The sequence below is a fragment of the Salvelinus namaycush genome, chromosome 11, assembly GCF_016432855.1.
Source record: "Salvelinus namaycush isolate Seneca chromosome 11, SaNama_1.0, whole genome shotgun sequence".
Lineage (NCBI taxonomy): Eukaryota > Metazoa > Chordata > Actinopteri > Salmoniformes > Salmonidae > Salvelinus > Salvelinus namaycush.
In genome coordinates this window covers 36,944,379-36,961,090 of record NC_052317.1, presented here as the reverse complement: position 1 = coordinate 36,961,090, position 16,712 = coordinate 36,944,379, and the positions used below count along the sequence as shown (strand labels likewise).

Here is a 16,712-nt window from a genome sequence, read left to right as displayed (position 1 = left end):
AAAATTACAGTTCATGTTGTGTAAACAGGATTATAAACTGGGTGGTTCAAGCCCTGAATGCTGATTGGCTGACAGCAGTGATATATCAGACCGTATACCACGGGTATGACAAAACATTTATTTTTACTCTTCTAATTACGTTGGTAACCAGTTTATAATAGCAATAACTCACCTCAAGGGTTTGTGGTATATGGCCAATATACCACGGCAAAGGGCTGTTCTTGTGCATGACGCAATGCAGATTGCCTGGATACAGCCCGTAGCCATGTTATATTGACAATAGACCACAAACCCCAGAGGTGACTTATTACATTTGACTTATTACATTTCTTTTTAGTCTTCTAATTACATTGGTAACCAGTTTATAATAGCAATAAATCACCTCGGGGGTTTGTGCCAAAGCAGCAGCTACTATTCCTGGGGTCCAAACGCAATAAGGCACTTACATTACACATAAAACAAAAGATAAAACAGTACATCATATAACATTATTACACTACTATATATCTACAGGCACTCCTCGTTGCGTCGTGCTTTAGAATAGCCCTTAGTCGGGGTATATTAGCCATATACCACATCCCCTCAGGCCTTATTGCTTAAATAACCTATTCCCTATAGAAATTGAGTTAATTAATGGAGAGAGAGGGGGAGAGAGAGAAAAACTACTGCATACTGCCATGTAATGAGAGCCAGAGCCAGGGCATTCCAAGAGCATCAAATGTCTGCCGGTCTATAAGAAAGTCAGAGAGGGAAAGGTGGCAGCCATTTTGAAAAGCAGTTGCAATGAGCCAGTGGATAAGGAACGTGGGGTCATCAGTATCTGGCCATGCTCAAGAGGAAGATCAAAGTACAATGCTTTCAAACCAACATAATTTAAACCATTAACTTTTACCCCAACCCATGACCCTTAACAAATATACTTGCTCAATAGTTCTGTTGATATAATAGTTTATCCTTTTTAGTAGATATACAAAGCAATAAACTGAACAACAGTTGAAGGTCTTATGTGAATCCACTAATCTCTTATTTCATATAGCTATTAATCATGTGTTATTGACACAGGTTTACAAACTTAAAGGCATGTTACATCAGAAAGGGGACATAATGACCCCAAAATACAGATGCCTGAAATCTGATCTACCTTGAAATATCATGTCTAGCCCAGACTTTAATGTTGATGAGAGCTTTACAAGGGTTTACAAGGGATAACTCTCTAGCCTAACTCCTTGATGAGTGCAAGAGATTGAGCCAGGGTCAAGCTGATATCTTTGAATGAACCATTGGCGCCATCTAGCGCCAAATGCTCGCAAGGAACACGATTCAAATGCACGTTAACAATTTTGTCCTTCCTCAGGTCCCATCCGTGTAGAAAAATATGTGTCTGGAAATTGCTCGTATTCACAGACCTAGGATCAGATTATCCACCCCGAATTCCAACCTTAACCAGGAGGGTATAAACACTCAACTGGCCTTAGATCAGCGTCTGGGGGAAATGATTCCTTACTCGGTATGACATCATCCACTCATTGTTTGTGGAGCTGTCAGTTCCATCACCGACCTAGTACTGTAACGTTAACTACTGTAACTACATACAAATTGGATTTCATTTAAAGCATTATATCAAGTAAGTGCAAATATACTAGCTACTTTAATGTTTTAGTATTTTAAAACCGTGATACGCGATTTGATCATGTCCGAGTCGGTCACCGTGTAACAGGATGGTTAAATTAGCTAATTTAGCTGTCACTGTCAGGCTTATCGCCGGCTAGCTAGCTAGCTAACGCCCTTGCCTTGCAAGAATTGCTAGGAGATTATTGTCAAAAGTAAATCTACATGTGGATAATCAGATTACCATTGTACAATTAAGCGAGTTTAAATGAAGGGTTGCGGCTTTCTCTTCAGTCAATGTGTGCTCCGTTAGCTGGCTAGCTTGGCATCGAGCACATAGACTCTAAAAAGAAGATCGAGCAGGACACCGATGACGTTGACTCCCGGGACACCGATGACGTTGACTGTCAACACAGATGACGTTGACTGCCAGGACACAGATGGCGTTGACTGTTGGCCAGCGGGCGAGCGAGCTACTGCTCCATCGCAGAATCAGATGAAACTGGGATGTGGCCAATCAGCCATGTCCCACTCAACCCTTTTGACCTTTCCAATCAACCATATAATTAATTTGGTATTAATAAACATAACTCAGGAAGTGTGTGTAAACATAACTCAGGAAGTGTAGCGGAAGTTTATTTTCGTCAGATCGAGGCACCCATACCTGTATGGATCTGTAACTGCTACAGTAAGGTGCATAGCTGTATGGATCTGTAACTGCTACAGTAAGGTTCATAGCTGTATGGATCTGTAACTGCTACAGTAAGGTGCATAGCTGTATGGATCTGTAACTGCTACAGTAAGGTTCATAGCTGCACGGATCTGTAACTGCTACAGTAAGGCTCATAGCTGTATGGATCTGTAACTGCTACAGTAAGGTTCATAGCTGTATGGATCTGTAACTGCTACAGTAAGGTTCATAGCTGCACGGATCTGTAACTGCTACAGTAAGGCTCATAGCTGTATGGATCTGTAACTGCTACAGTAAGGTTCATAGCTGTATGGATCTGTAACTGCTACAGTAAGGTTCATAGCTGTATGGATCTGTAACTGCTACAGTAAGGCACCATAGCTGTATGGATCTGTAACTGCTACAGTAAGGTGCATAGCTGCATGGATCTGTAACTGCTACAGTAAGGTTCATAGCTGTATGGATCTGTAACTGCTACAGTAAGGCACCATAGCTGTATGGATCTGTAACTGCTACAGTAAGGTGCATAGCTGCATGGATCTGTAACTGCTACAGTAAGGCACCATAGCTGTATGGATCTGTAACTGCTACAGTAAGGTGCATAGCTGTATGGATCTGTAACTGCTACACTAAGGACCCATATCTGTATGGATCTGTAAATGCTACAACCCTATAGCTGTATGGATCTGTAACTGCTACAGCCCCATAGCTGTATGGACCTGTAAATACTACAGTAAAACACCCATAGCTGTATGGATCTGTAACTGCTACAGTAAGGCACCATAGCTGTATGGATCTGTAACTGCTACAGCCCCATAGCTGTATGGATCTGTAACTGCTACAGTAAGGCACCCATAGCTGTATGGATCTGTACTGCTACAGTAAGGCACCCATAGCTGTATGGATCTGTAACTGCTACAGTAAGGCTCATGGCTGTATAGATCTGTAACTGCTACAGTAAGGCACCCATAGCTGTATGGATCTGTAACTGCTACAGTAAGGCCCCATAGCTGTATGGATCTGTAACTGCTACAGTAAGGCTCCATAGCTGTATGGATCTGTAACTGCTACAATAAGGCACCATAGCTGTATGGATCTGTAACTGCTACAGTAAGGTGCATAGCTGTATGGATCTGTAACTGCTACAGTAAGGTGCATAGCTGTATGGATCTGTAACTGCTACAGTAAGGTGCATAGCTGTATGGATCTGTAACTGCTACAGTAAGGCACCAAAGCTGTATGGATCTGTAACTGCTACAGTAAGGTGCATAGCTGTATGGATCTGTAACTGCTACAGTAAGGTGCATAGCTGTATGGATCTGTAACTGCTACAGTAAGGCACCATAGCTGTATGGATCTGTAACTGCTACAGTAAGGCACCCATAGCTGTATGGATCTGTAACTGCTACAGTAAGGCACCCATAGCTGTTTTGATCTGTAACTGCTACAGTAAGGCCCCATAGCTGTATGGATCTGTAACTGCTACAGTAAGGCACCCATAGCTGTATGGATCTGTAACTGCTACAGTAAGGCACCATAGCTGTATGGATCTGTACTGCTACAGTAAGGCACCCATAGCTGTATGGTCTGTAACTGCTACAGTAAGGCACCCATAGCTGTATGGATCTGTAACTGCTACAGTAAGGCCCCATAGCTGTATGGTCTGTAACTGCTACAGTAAGGCCCCATAGCTGTATGGATCTGTAACTGCTACAGTAAGGCACCCATAGCTGTTTCGATCTGTAACTGCTACAGTAAGGCTCCATAGCTGTATGGATCTGTAACTGCTACAGTAAGGCTCATGGCTGTATAGATCTGTAACTGCTACAGTAAGGCTCATGGCTGTATAGATCTGTAACTGCTACAGTAAGGCACCCATAGCTGTATGGATCTGTAACTGCTACAGTAAGGCACCATAGCTGTATGGATCTGTAACTGCTACAGCAAGGCTCCATAGCTGTATGGATCTGTAACTGCTACAATAAGGCACCATAGCTGTATGGATCTGTAACTGCTACAGTAAGGTGCATAGCTGTATGGATCTGTAACTGCTACAGTAAGGTGCATAGCTGTATGGATCTGTAACTGCTACAGTAAGGTGCATAGCTGTATGGATCTGTAACTGCTACAGTAAGGCACCAAAGCTGTATGGATCTGTAACTGCTACAGTAAGGTGCATAGCTGTATGGATCTGTAACTGCTACAGTAAGGTGCATAGCTGTATGGATCTGTAACTGCTACAGTAAGGTGCATAGCTGTATGGATCTGTAACTGCTACAGTAAGGCACCAAAGCTGTATGGATCTGTAACTGCTACAGTAAGGTGCATAGCTGTATGGATCTGTAACTGCTACAGTAAGGTGCATAGCTGTATGGATCTGTAACTGCTACAGTAAGGCACCATAGCTGTATGGATCTGTAACTGCTACAGTAAGGCACCCATAGCTGTATGGATCTGTAACTGCTACAGTAAGGCACCCATAGCTGTTTTGATCTGTAACTGCTACAGTAAGGCCCCATAGCTGTATGGATCTGTAACTGCTACAGTAAGGCACCCATAGCTGTATGGATCTGTAACTGCTACAGTAAGGCACCATAGCTGTATGGATCTGTACTGCTACAGTAAGGCACCCATAGCTGTATGGTCTGTAACTGCTACAGTAAGGCACCCATAGCTGTATGGATCTGTAACTGCTACAGTAAGGCCCCATAGCTGTATGGTCTGTAACTGCTACAGTAAGGCCCCATAGCTGTATGGATCTGTAACTGCTACAGTAAGGCACCCATAGCTGTTTCGATCTGTAACTGCTACAGTAAGGCTCCATAGCTGTATGGATCTGTAACTGCTACAGTAAGGCTCATGGCTGTATAGATCTGTAACTGCTACAGTAAGGCTCATGGCTGTATAGATCTGTAACTGCTACAGTAAGGCACCCATAGCTGTATGGATCTGTAACTGCTACAGTAAGGCACCATAGCTGTATGGATCTGTAACTGCTACAGCAAGGCTCCATAGCTGTATGGATCTGTAACTGCTACAATAAGGCACCATAGCTGTATGGATCTGTAACTGCTACAGTAAGGTGCATAGCTGTATGGATCTGTAACTGCTACAGTAAGGTGCATAGCTGTATGGATCTGTAACTGCTACAGTAAGGTGCATAGCTGTATGGATCTGTAACTGCTACAGTAAGGCACCAAAGCTGTATGGATCTGTAACTGCTACAGTAAGGTGCATAGCTGTATGGATCTGTAACTGCTACAGTAAGGTGCATAGCTGTATGGATCTGTAACTGCTACAGTAAGGTGCATAGCTGTATGGATCTGTAACTGCTACAGTAAGGTGCATAGCTGTATGGATCTGTAACTGCTACAGTAAGGCACCATAGCTGTATGGATCTGTAACTGCTACAGTAAGGCACCCATAGCTGTATGGATCTGTAACTGCTACAGTAAGGCACCCATAGCTGTTTTGATCTGTAACTGCTACAGTAAGGCCCCATAGCTGTATGGATCTGTAACTGCTACAGTAAGGACCCATAGCTGTATGGATCTGTAACTGCTACAGTAAGGCACCATAGCTGTATGGATCTGTACTGCTACAGTAAGGCACCCATAGCTGTATGGTCTGTAACTGCTACAGTAAGGCACCCATAGCTGTTTTGATCTGTAACTGCTACAGTAAGGCCCCATAGCTGTATGGATCTGTAACTGCTACAGTAAGGCACCCATAGCTGTATGGTCTGTAACTGCTACAGTAAGGCTCCATAGCTGTTTCGATCTGTAACTGCTACAGTAAGGCTCCATAGCTGTATGGATCTGTAACTGCTACAGTAAGGACCCATAGCTGTATGGTCTGTAACTGCTACAGTAAGGCACCACAGCTGTATGGATCTGTAACTGCTACAGTAAGGCCCCATAGCTGTATGGATCTGTAACTGCTACAGTAAGGACCCATAGCTGTATGGTCTGTAACTGCTACAGTAAGGCACCACAGCTGTATGGATCTGTAACTGCTACAGTAAGGCCCCATAGCTGTATGGATCTGTAACTGCTACAGTAAGTCTACCTTTTTCATTTGAAGAATTCTTTCCCGCTGAAAGATAAAGGCCATATGTTTCGAAAGCCGCATCGCAAGTGATGATTATTCAAGTTTCTAAACATTAATACACAGCTTCGGGGTTGTAGTTCACATGCGGCAGTCATGGGCGAAGCTAATGGCTGAGAACTGAAGGGAGAAGGCAGAATGCCGCCTAGAGTTTTCCAGCGCTAATAACAACCCAGCTTAACATAGATACTGTCACTACTTGTTTCTTGTTTTCCATTTCCCAGATAAAGGACACATTGTCATGAATAGTTATCCCTTTGTGTTCACATGGTTCCAGTGTGACACCCCCAGTAGCTACTATCCACACACACACACACACACACACACACATCTTCAAACTCATATTGACTTGTTCTCTCTCTCTCCCTCTCTCTTATAGCATGGCAGATAAACAGGATAAGAGTGAGCTGAAGGCGGAGCTGGAGAGGAAGAAACAACGTCTGGCCCAAATCAGAGAGGAAAAGAAGAGAAAGGAGGAGGAGAAGAACAAGAAGAAGGATGTGAGTAGAGGGAATAGAAGAATGATGTAGAACCTGCTGACTGCTGGCTTGATGCAGAAGAGTGGGGGCTATCAGTATATGATTATTACAGTATCATGTTATAGCCAACATGCAGTATTTATTATATTACTCTCTCCCTGTTCCTGCCATTCAACAAATCCCCTCACGGTACCTCGCCCTCTACCCCTTCCCCTCTCTCCCCCTGTAGGGGTCTGACTCTAAGCGGGGAGGGGAGGGGGGTGCAGCTGGGGCACCAGACTCGTCTGACCTGGAGAAGAAGAGGAGAGAGGCTGAAGCTCTACTGCAGAGCATGGGGATCGCCCCTGATATAACCAATGGTAAGGACACACACACACACACACACACACACACACACACACACACACACACACACACACACACACACACACACACACACACACACACACACACAGTTTGTATTCTAATTTAACGTTCATTGTCTGTGATTAACATTTGAGTGTTACACCAATATAATTTCCTTGTCCTGTCTTGGTTTTGTTGAATTGTTAAAGAATTCTTCACATATTTTCTGTTGTTTTCTCTTCTGGTTTTGAATAAACCTTTCTGCATGAAGCCTCAGCATGTCACTTACACCTACTTTTTCTCTCTCTTCTCCTTTTATTTCTTTTGCTTTTTTGTTTCTTCCCCTTTTTTATTTTATGACTAACCAACTGACCACTCATTCACTCACTCACTCACTCACTCACTCACTCACTCACTCACTCACTCACTCACTCACTCACTCACTCACTCACTCACTCACTCACTCACTCACTCACTCACTCACTCACTCACTCACTCACTCACTCACTCACTCAACAGCCCAGCCTCTGAGAGTAATAACAGAGGATACGTGTTTGTTTCACTATCTAGTCCCCGCCCCTATGTCTCCCTCAGCCAAATCAATGTGCAGCGAGACAGGAAGCCAGGACTCTGGAGATGGAAACTCTAGGTATGTGTGTCTATGTGATTAACTACACTGAACAAAAATATAAATGCAACATGTAAAGTGTTGGTCCCATGTTTCATGAGCTGAAATAAAAGATCCCAGAAATTTTCCATAAGCACAAAAAGCTTATTTCTCTCAAATGTTGGGCAAAAATGTGTTTACATCCCTGTTAGTGAGCATTTCTCATTTGCCAAGATAATCCCTCCACTTGACAGGTGTGGCATATCAAGAAGCTGATTAAACAGCATGATCATTACACAGGTGCACCTTGTGCTGGGGACAATAAATGGCCACTCAAAAATGTGCAGTTTTGTCACACAACACATGCAGTTGGCATGTTGATGGCAAGAATGTCCACCAGAGCTGTCGCTAGATCATTTAATGTTAATTTCTCTACCATAAGCTGCCTCCATAGTAGTTTTTTTTTTAAATTTGGCAGTACATCCAACCGGCCTCACAACCGCAGACCACGTGTAACCATGCCAGCATCTGGCTTCTTCACCTGCGTGATACCTCAACATCTGGCTTCTTCACCTGCGTGATCGTCTGAGACTAGCCACCCAGACAGCTGATGAAACTGTGGGTTTGCACAACCAAAGAATTTCTGCACAAACTGTCAGAAACCTCAGGGACGCGTGCTCGTCATTCTCACCAGGGTCTTGACCTGACAGCAGTTCGGCGTCGTCACTCACTTCAGTGGGCAAATGCTCACCTTCGATGGCCACCGGCACAATGAAAAAGTGTGCTCTTCACAAATAAATCCTGGATTCAACTGTGCCGGGCAGATGGCAGAAAGCGCCTATGGCTTCTTGTGGGCGAGTGTTAAGCTGATGTCAACATTGTGAATGAGATGTGTCGCGCTGCATGAGGCAAATGGTGGTCACACCAGATACTGACTGGTTTTCTGATCCACGCCCCTACCTTTTATTAAAGATATCTGTGACCAACAGATGCATCTGGATTCCCAGTCATGTGAAATCCATAGATTAGTGCCTCATTTATTTCAATTGACCAATTTCCTTATATGAACTGTAACTCAGTAAAATCTTTGAAATTGTTGCATGTTGCGTTTATATTTTAGTTCAGTGTACTTCCTGGCTCAGTATTTATTAACAACAGGTTTGTAAATTCTGACTTGTCTGCTTTCTCTCTTTCACTTCCCACTCCACACCTCTCTCTCTCTCTCTCTCTCTCGCTCTCTCTCTCTCTCTCTCTCTCTCTCACTCCCTGTTGTTTTCTCTTTTTCTCCATCTCTCTCTCTCCTACTCCGCTCCTTCTCTTGTCTACTTCTCTCATCTAACTTTTTTGTCTCGCTCTCCCGCTCTCCCTCTCTGCTGCCCCCTGGTGGTGCATTGTGGCTGTATCAGGACGTTACACTGGGATCCTGACCCCTCTACTCTGCAGCTGCACTCTGACTCCGAACTACTGGGGTACTGCTCCTCTCGCTCTTAATATCTAAGACACATTCCCTACTTGGCTGGGGTACTGCTCCTCTCTCTCTTAATATCTAAGACACATTCCCTACTTGGCTGAGGTACTGCTCCTCTCTCTCTCTTACTATCTAAGACACATTCCCTACTTGGCTGGGGTACTGCTCCTCTCTCTCTCTTACTATCTAAGACACATTCCCTACTTGGCTGGGGTACTGCTCCTCTCTCTCTCTTACTATCTAAGACACATTCCCGACTTGGCTGGGGTACTGCTCCTCTCTCTCTCTTACTATCTAAGACACATTCCCTACTTGGCTGGGGTACTGCTCCTCTCTCTCTCTTACTATCTAAGACACATTCCCTACTTGGCTGGGGTACTGCTCCTCTCTCTCTCTTACTATCTAAGACACATTCCCTACTTGGCTGAGGTACTGCTCCTCTCTCTCTCTTACTATCTAAGACACATTCCCTACTTGGCTGGGGTACTGCTCCTCTCTCTCTCTTACTATCTAAGACACATTCCCGACTTGGCTGGGGTACTGCTCCTCTCTCTCTCTTACTATCTAAGACACATTCCCTACTTGGCTGGGGTACTGCTCCTCTCTTCTGTTCCTCCTGGTCTTTTCCTTGGTGGACATGTTTGCATCATGCACATTGCTGTCTGCTAGCGCATGTAGAGTGTTTGTCTTTCCGATGGTGTGTTTGGATGTGGAAGAGTCTCTGACCTTGTGTGTGCGTGCATGAGAGAGTCTGTATAATCTTGTGGCTGTGTTTCTAGGTTTGTATGTGTCTCCCTGACTATGTATGTGTCTCCAGGCGTGGTTTGAGGCTTGGCATGGCAAAGGTGACCCAGGTGGATTTCCCACCCAAACAGTCTGTGTCCTACTCCAAGGAGACACAGACCCCCACCTGTACACAAACACACACACAGGCCAAACCAGGTAGTCCTTGTGTTTTATGTGTTACCAGCAATTTACAGACTTTTAAGTATGTTGTGTTGTTGTGAGCATGATATTGAACCTGTGTGTGTGTGTGTGTGTGTGTGTGTGTGTGTGTGTGTGTGTGTGTGTGTGTGTGTGTGTGTGTGTGTGTGTGTGTGTGTGTGTGTGTGTGTGTGTGTGTGTGTGTGTGTGTGTGTGTGTGTGTGGCAGAAGAGGAGGAAGAGGAGGAGGAGATGGCCGAGCCCAAGCCAGCAGAGGAGTCCCAGGAGGAGAAAGCTGATCAGGAGGAGAAGCGGGAAGAAGGTGAGACTGACTTTAACCTCTTACCTGTGACCTGTAAGTTGGCTAGCCCTGCATAAACCACAGCAGATATTTGTATGTGTGTGTAGTCCCTCCCAAAGATCTGACTGAAGAAGAGAAGATGCAGCTTCTCCACTCGGAGGAATTCATGACGTTCTTCGATCGAGGGAGCAGGATTGTGGAGCGCGCTCTCTCTGAACGAGTGGACGTCTGCTTTGACTACAGTGGCCGAGACCTGGAAGACAAGGAGGGGTGAGACACCCCGAACTGTAAAATAATAATTATTATTATTAGTCACACACACTTCCCAGCTGGTATAAAAGGTGCAGCAAAATGCTTGTGTGCTAGCTCCCTCAACACTGTAGTACAATAATCACTATGAATAATAACACCTCCTCTCTCTAATGGCCTCTCTCTCCCCTCCCCCACCTCCTCTCTCCCCTTCTTTCTCCCTCTCCCCTCCTCTCTCCCCCCCTGCTCCTCACTCGACCACCTCCTCTCTCCCCCACCTCCTCTCTCCCGCTCCTCACTCGACCACCTCCTCTCTCCCCCACCTCCTCTCCCCTCCTCTCTCCCCCCTGCTCCTCACTCGACCACCTCCTCTCTCCCCAACCTCTCTCCCCCCCTGCTCCTCACTCGACCACCTCCTCTCTCCCCCACCTCCTCTCCCCTCCTCTCCCCCCCTGCTCCTCACTCGACCACCTCCTCTTTCCCTCTCTACCCCCTCCTCCTCTCTACCCCCTCCTCTCTCTCGTTCTTTTTTTCCAGTGAGATGCAGGCGGGGGCTAAGATATCTCTGAACAGGGCGTTCTCTGACGAACGTTGGTCCAAGAACAGAGTGGTCACCTGTCTGGACTGGTCTCCTCAGGTAAGACAGTGTGCAATGATTGTAAATATACACTGAGTGTACAAAACCTGCTCTTTCCATGACATAGACTGAACAGGTGAATCCAGGTGAAAGATATGATCCATTATTGATGTCACTTGTTAAATCCACTTCAATCGGTGTAGATGAAGGGGGGGGCAGGTTAAAGAAGGGTTTTTAAGCCTTGAGACGTGGATTGTGTATGTGTGCCATTCAGAGGGTGAATGGGCAAGACAAAAGATTGAAGTGCCTTTGAACAGGTTATGGTAGTAGGTGCCAGGCTCACCGGTTTGAGTGTGTCAGGAACTGCAACGCTGCTGGGTTTTTTGTGCTCAACAGTTTCCCGTGTAAATCAAGAATGGTCCACCACCCAAAGGACATCCAGCCAACTTGAAACAACTGTTGGAAGCATTGGAGTCAACATGGGCCAGCATCCCTGTGGAACACTTTTGAGACCTTGTAGAGTCCATGCCCTGATGAATTGAGGCTGTTCTGAGGGCAAAGGGAAGGTGTTCCTAATGTTTTGTACACTCAGTGTATATACTGTATGTAACTGTCGGATTCATATTCATCTCGTGTTCGACTCCTGTTTGATTCAGTACCCTGAGCTGCTGGTGGCCTCCTACAACAACAACGAGGATGCTCCTCATGAGCCTGACGGAGTGGCTTTGGTCTGGAACATGAAGTTCAAGAAGACAACACCTGAATACACCTTCCACTGCCAGGTACACAAACGCATGAACGTGCGCATACATACACACCAGTGGAGGCTGCTGAGGGGAGGACGGCTCATAATAATGTCTGGAACGGAGAGAATGAAATGGCATCAAACAAATGGAAACCATGTGTTTGATACAATCCCACTCCAGTCATTACCACAAACCCGTCCTCCCCAATTAAGGCGCCACCACACACACACACTGCTCTGCGAAAATCCTTTTCTTCTGCCTGTCCTCCAGTCTGCAGTGATGTCAGCAGCGTTCGCCAGGTTCCATCCTAACCTGGTCGTGGGTGGGACTTACTCAGGCCAGATCGTCCTATGGGACAACAGGAGCAACAAGAGAACACCTGTACAGAGAACTCCTCTTTCTGCCTCCGCTCACACGGTAACACACGCAGAGTGCTCAATAGCTTTCAAATGGTGAAGTTGTTTACATTATATTAGCTTACAAGCTACTGACATTTGTCATACGCTCTTAACAGGAGCCACTAGGGTTAAGTGCCTTGCTCAAGGGCACATCAGCAAATCATTTTACCTAAGGTATTCGAACCATCAACCTTCCGGTTACTGGCCAAACGCTCTTAACCACTAGGCTACCTGCCGCCCAGAGACTGAACTGTGTCTGTGTCCTGTGATGTTCAGCACCCAGTGTACTGTGTGAATGTGGTGGGGACCCAGAATGCGCACAACCTCATCAGCATCTCGACTGATGGAAAGATGTGCTCCTGGAGCCTGGACATGCTGTCTCAACCACAGGTACTACTGCAGCGTGTGTGTGTGTCTGAGTTCTAAGACATCGCAGAGCTAGTGTTTTGTCAGTCTTAATGCTGTGTGTGTGTGTGCGCTTTCCAGGACAGTCTGGAGCTGGTGTTTAAGCAGTCGAAGGCAGTAGCAGTGACCTCCATGGCTTTTCCTCTGGGTGATGTGAACAACTTTGTGGTCGGGAGTGAAGATGGATCAGTCTACACCGCCTGCCGCCACGGGAGGTACGTGAGTGTGTGTGTGATTTGATTTAGCGATGGGGAGTAACGATTGCTTTGTGCACATGGTCTGTGTTACAGTAAAGCAGGTATCAGTGATGTGTTTGAGGGACATCATGGTCCGGTCACTGGGTTGAGCTGTCACAGTGCCGGGGGTCCCGTTGATTTCTCCCATCTGTTCATCTCTTCCTCCTTCGACTGGACCGTCAAGCTGTGGACCACCAAGGTAACGCACACACACACACACAGAAACATCAACCCTACGTCATTCTCTAACAGTACCCTCTCTCTCTCTCTGTAGAGTACCCGTCCTCTGTATTCATTTGAGGACAGCTGTGACTATGTGTATGATGTCATGTGGTCTCCCACACACCCCGCCCTCTTCGCCTGTGTAGACGGATCTGGACGCCTGGACCTGTGGAACCTCAACAACGACACAGAGGTACACACACCAGAGGAGGCTGGTGGGAGGAGCTATAGGAGGACGGGCTCATTGTAATTGCTGTAATGGAACGGTATTAAACATATGGAAACCTCATCTGACTCCGTTCCAAATGTTCCATTCCAGACATTACAATGAGCCTGTCTTCCTATAGCTCCTCCCCAACACACATTTATACACACGCAATGAACAATGCAACATAAACACTGTGTGTGTCCTAGGTGCCCAGTGCAAGTGTGTGTGTGAATGGGTCTCCTGCTCTGAACCGTGTGCGGTGGGCTCACTCAGGGAGAGAGATCGCTACAGGAGACTCAGACGGACAGGTGCTGGTCTATGACGTAGGGGAGGTGAGAGATCTATTCATTCATCTAGTAAAACCCTTATATTCCTGCACTGAAATAAATCACAAGTGTCAAACCTGCAATTTGTTTAACCTGTGTGTGTTTCCACAGCAAATCTGTGTGCCCAAGGCAGATGAATGGACCCGTTTGGTGCACACGCTGGTGGAGATCAACGAGAACCGCGATGAAGGAGAGGAGCTGGCCGCGCAGCGCCTAGTCGCCTGATCACCATGGTAACCACTCCCCTCCTGCACTTGCTTCCAAATCTTCCCTCCAGTTGGAACAGGAGTGATGTTTATCCTCTCAGGTTCTAGAACATTTGCGTGTTCTGTCCACAGCTCTTCCCTAAATATGCAAAACTTTGTACCTTTGCACCTTTTTACTACTTTGCATCTCTTGTATTTGTACGTCTTTGGAGGCGTATGTGTATTCCCTAAAGGCTGACCATGTGGGTTTAATGGTGAAGAGAAAGAAACAGGATGACCCATTCCAACCTTTATAGACTAGGTCAGCAATGTTCTTAGATTTTAGCGTCAATTTTATTTATCCATGCTCTTATTTATCATATGCGGTTGCACATTATTTAAACATGTCTGTGGATAGCTTTACTATTATATCCCTTAACATTAGCACTACACCTAAGCTCATACCACTACAAGACAAAAACTGCTTTTTAAACTTTACTTGCCTTGACTGAATATGTTAGTGGTTTTTGAAAAAAACTAAGTTAATATTACTTTATCCATTTAAAAATGTACTGTACCTGTAGGTCTCTTAATAGAAACCCAGTGTCTCTCTACTTCCTGAAAGGATGTTAATGAAGTATTTCCTCATATGAAGATGTGGACCTAAGTAGAGCCATAGATGCATACAGAGTTTGGCCAACTATCCACCATGTTGGCACCAAATGCACCACATTCTAATTAGCATTTCAACTAGACTTTTGTTGTTGGAACATTGTCCATTACACAATTCTCTGTTGGAAGGAGTTTACCAAACTCTGTATAGATACAGTGCATTCAGAAAGTATTCAGACCCCTTGACTTTTTCACATTGTTACGTTACAGCCTTATGCTAAAATGGATTAAATAGTCCCCCCCATCATTCTACACACAATATCCCATAATGACAAGGTAAAAACAGGTTTTTAGAAATGTGAACAAATGTATAAAAAATGTATAACTGAAATATCACATTTACATAAGTTTTCAGACCCTTTACTCAGTACTTTGTTGAAGCCCCTTTGGCAGTGATTACAGCCTCGAGTCTTCTTAGGTATGATGCTACAAGCTTGGCACACCTGTATTTGGGGAGTTTCTCCCATTCTTCTCTGCAGATCCTCTCAAGCTCTGTCAGGTTGGATGGGGAGCGTCGCTGCACAGATATTTTCAGGTTTCTCTAGAGGATGTTCGACTGGGTTCAAGTCCGGGCTCTAGCTGGGCCACTCAAGGACATTGAGACTTGTCCCGAAGCCACTCCTGCGTGTGCTTAGGGTCGTTGTCCTTTTGGAATGTGAACCTTCACCCCAGTCTGAGGTTCTCAGTGCTCTGGAGCAGGTTTTCATCAAGGATCTTTCAGTTCTTTGCTCCATTCATCTTACACTCGATCCTGACTAATCTCCCAGTCCCTACCGCTTAAAAACATCTCCACAACATAATGCTGTCACCACCATGCTTCACCGTAGGGATGGTGCCAGGTTTCCTCCAGACGTGAGGCTTGGCATTCAGGCCAAAGAGTGCAATCTTGGTTTCATCAGACCAGAGAATCTTGTTTCTCATGGTCTGAGAGTCCTTTAGGTGCCTTTTGGCAAACTCCAAGCGGGCTGTCATGTGCCTTTTACTGAGGAGTGGCTTCTGTCTGGCCACTCTACCATGAAGGCCTGATTGGTGGAGTGCTGCAGAGATGGTTGTCCTTGTAGAAGGTTCTCCCATCTCCACAAAGGAACTCTGGAGCTCTGTCAGAGTGACGATTGGGTTCGTGGTCACTTCCCTGACCAAGGCCTTTCTCCCCCGACTGCTCAGTTTGCCTGGGCGGCCTTGGTGGTTCAAAACTTTTTCAATTTAAGAATGGAGGTCACTGTGTTCTTGGGGACCTTCAATGCTGCAGACATTTTTTGGTACCCTTCCCCAGATCTGTGTCGCCACAATCCTGTCTCAGAGCTCTACGGACAATTCCTTCCACCTCATGGCTTGGTTTTTGCTCCGACATGCACTGTCAACTGATGGACCTTAAACACAGGTGTGTGCCTTTCCTAATCATGCCTTTCCTAATCATGTCCAATCAATTGAATTGTAGAAGTTGTAAAAACATTAAGGATGATCAATGGAAACAGGATGCGCCTGAGCTCCATTTCGAGTCACATAGCAAAGAGTCTGAATACGTAAAACGTAAATAAGGTATTTCATATTTTTTGAGTACCAAAAAAAAAAGTTTTGCTTTGTTATTATGGTGTATTGAGGAAAATGTTTAATTTAATCAATTTTAGAATAAGGCTGTAACGTAACAAAATGTGGAAAAGGGAAGGGGTCTGAATACTTTCCGAATGCACTCTGTGCTCCTTATTTAATGAATTTGATATGATAGGACATTTTGTAAAATTGTATCAGTATAACATGAAGTGACCAAGTCTAGTATTACGCCAAAACTCCTGGTAAGGTTTTGCTTGTCCCTTTTTGCTGTTTATTCCCCTTGAAATAAACACTTTAACCTCTAGAATTAAAACCATACATATGCTTTATTTCAATAAAATACACAATGAATTGAAATGGATTTAAGTTATCTAATCCTTTGCTCATGATTCTCCTCAATAAACACTT

At 45.2% G+C, this 16,712-nt stretch overlaps 1 protein-coding gene across 4 annotated transcripts; it reads left to right on the top strand.

The window, feature by feature from the left end:
- Positions 1-1,501: 1,501 nt before the first annotated feature.
- LOC120056118 (dynein, cytoplasmic 1, intermediate chain 2a-like) lies at positions 1,502-15,000 on the top strand. Of its 4 annotated transcripts, none has more exons than XM_039004306.1 (17): positions 1,502-1,624; positions 6,786-6,906; positions 7,115-7,244; positions 7,801-7,879; positions 9,244-9,306; positions 10,123-10,247; positions 10,461-10,550; positions 10,637-10,799; positions 11,316-11,415; positions 12,012-12,137; positions 12,372-12,518; positions 12,776-12,889; positions 12,986-13,119; positions 13,195-13,339; positions 13,415-13,555; positions 13,777-13,902; positions 14,008-15,000. In XM_039004306.1, exons 2-17 carry the CDS (start codon positions 6,787-6,789, stop codon positions 14,119-14,121), a joined length of 1,917 nt encoding a protein of 638 aa, XP_038860234.1. In that variant the 5' UTR covers positions 1,502-1,624; position 6,786; the 3' UTR covers positions 14,122-15,000. The 4 variants fall into 4 exon arrangements, with proteins under 4 accessions (XP_038860234.1, XP_038860235.1, XP_038860233.1 ...); XM_039004307.1 differs by having other exon boundaries at positions 10,458-10,550; positions 10,649-10,799; XM_039004305.1 differs by having other exon boundaries at positions 10,458-10,550.
- Positions 15,001-16,712: the final 1,712 nt, after the last annotated feature.

Coding starts and splice junctions, on each gene's coding strand:
- LOC120056118 (XM_039004305.1), top strand. CDS start 6,787: ATGGCAGATAAACAGGATAAGAGTGAGCTGAAGGCGGAGCTGGAGAGG. Junction 7,245..7,800: donor CGCCCCTGATATAACCAATG/GTAAGGACACAC, acceptor TTCACTATCTAG/TCCCCGCCCCTATGTCTCCC. Junction 12,138..12,371: donor AATACACCTTCCACTGCCAG/GTACACAAACGC, acceptor CCTGTCCTCCAG/TCTGCAGTGATGTCAGCAGC.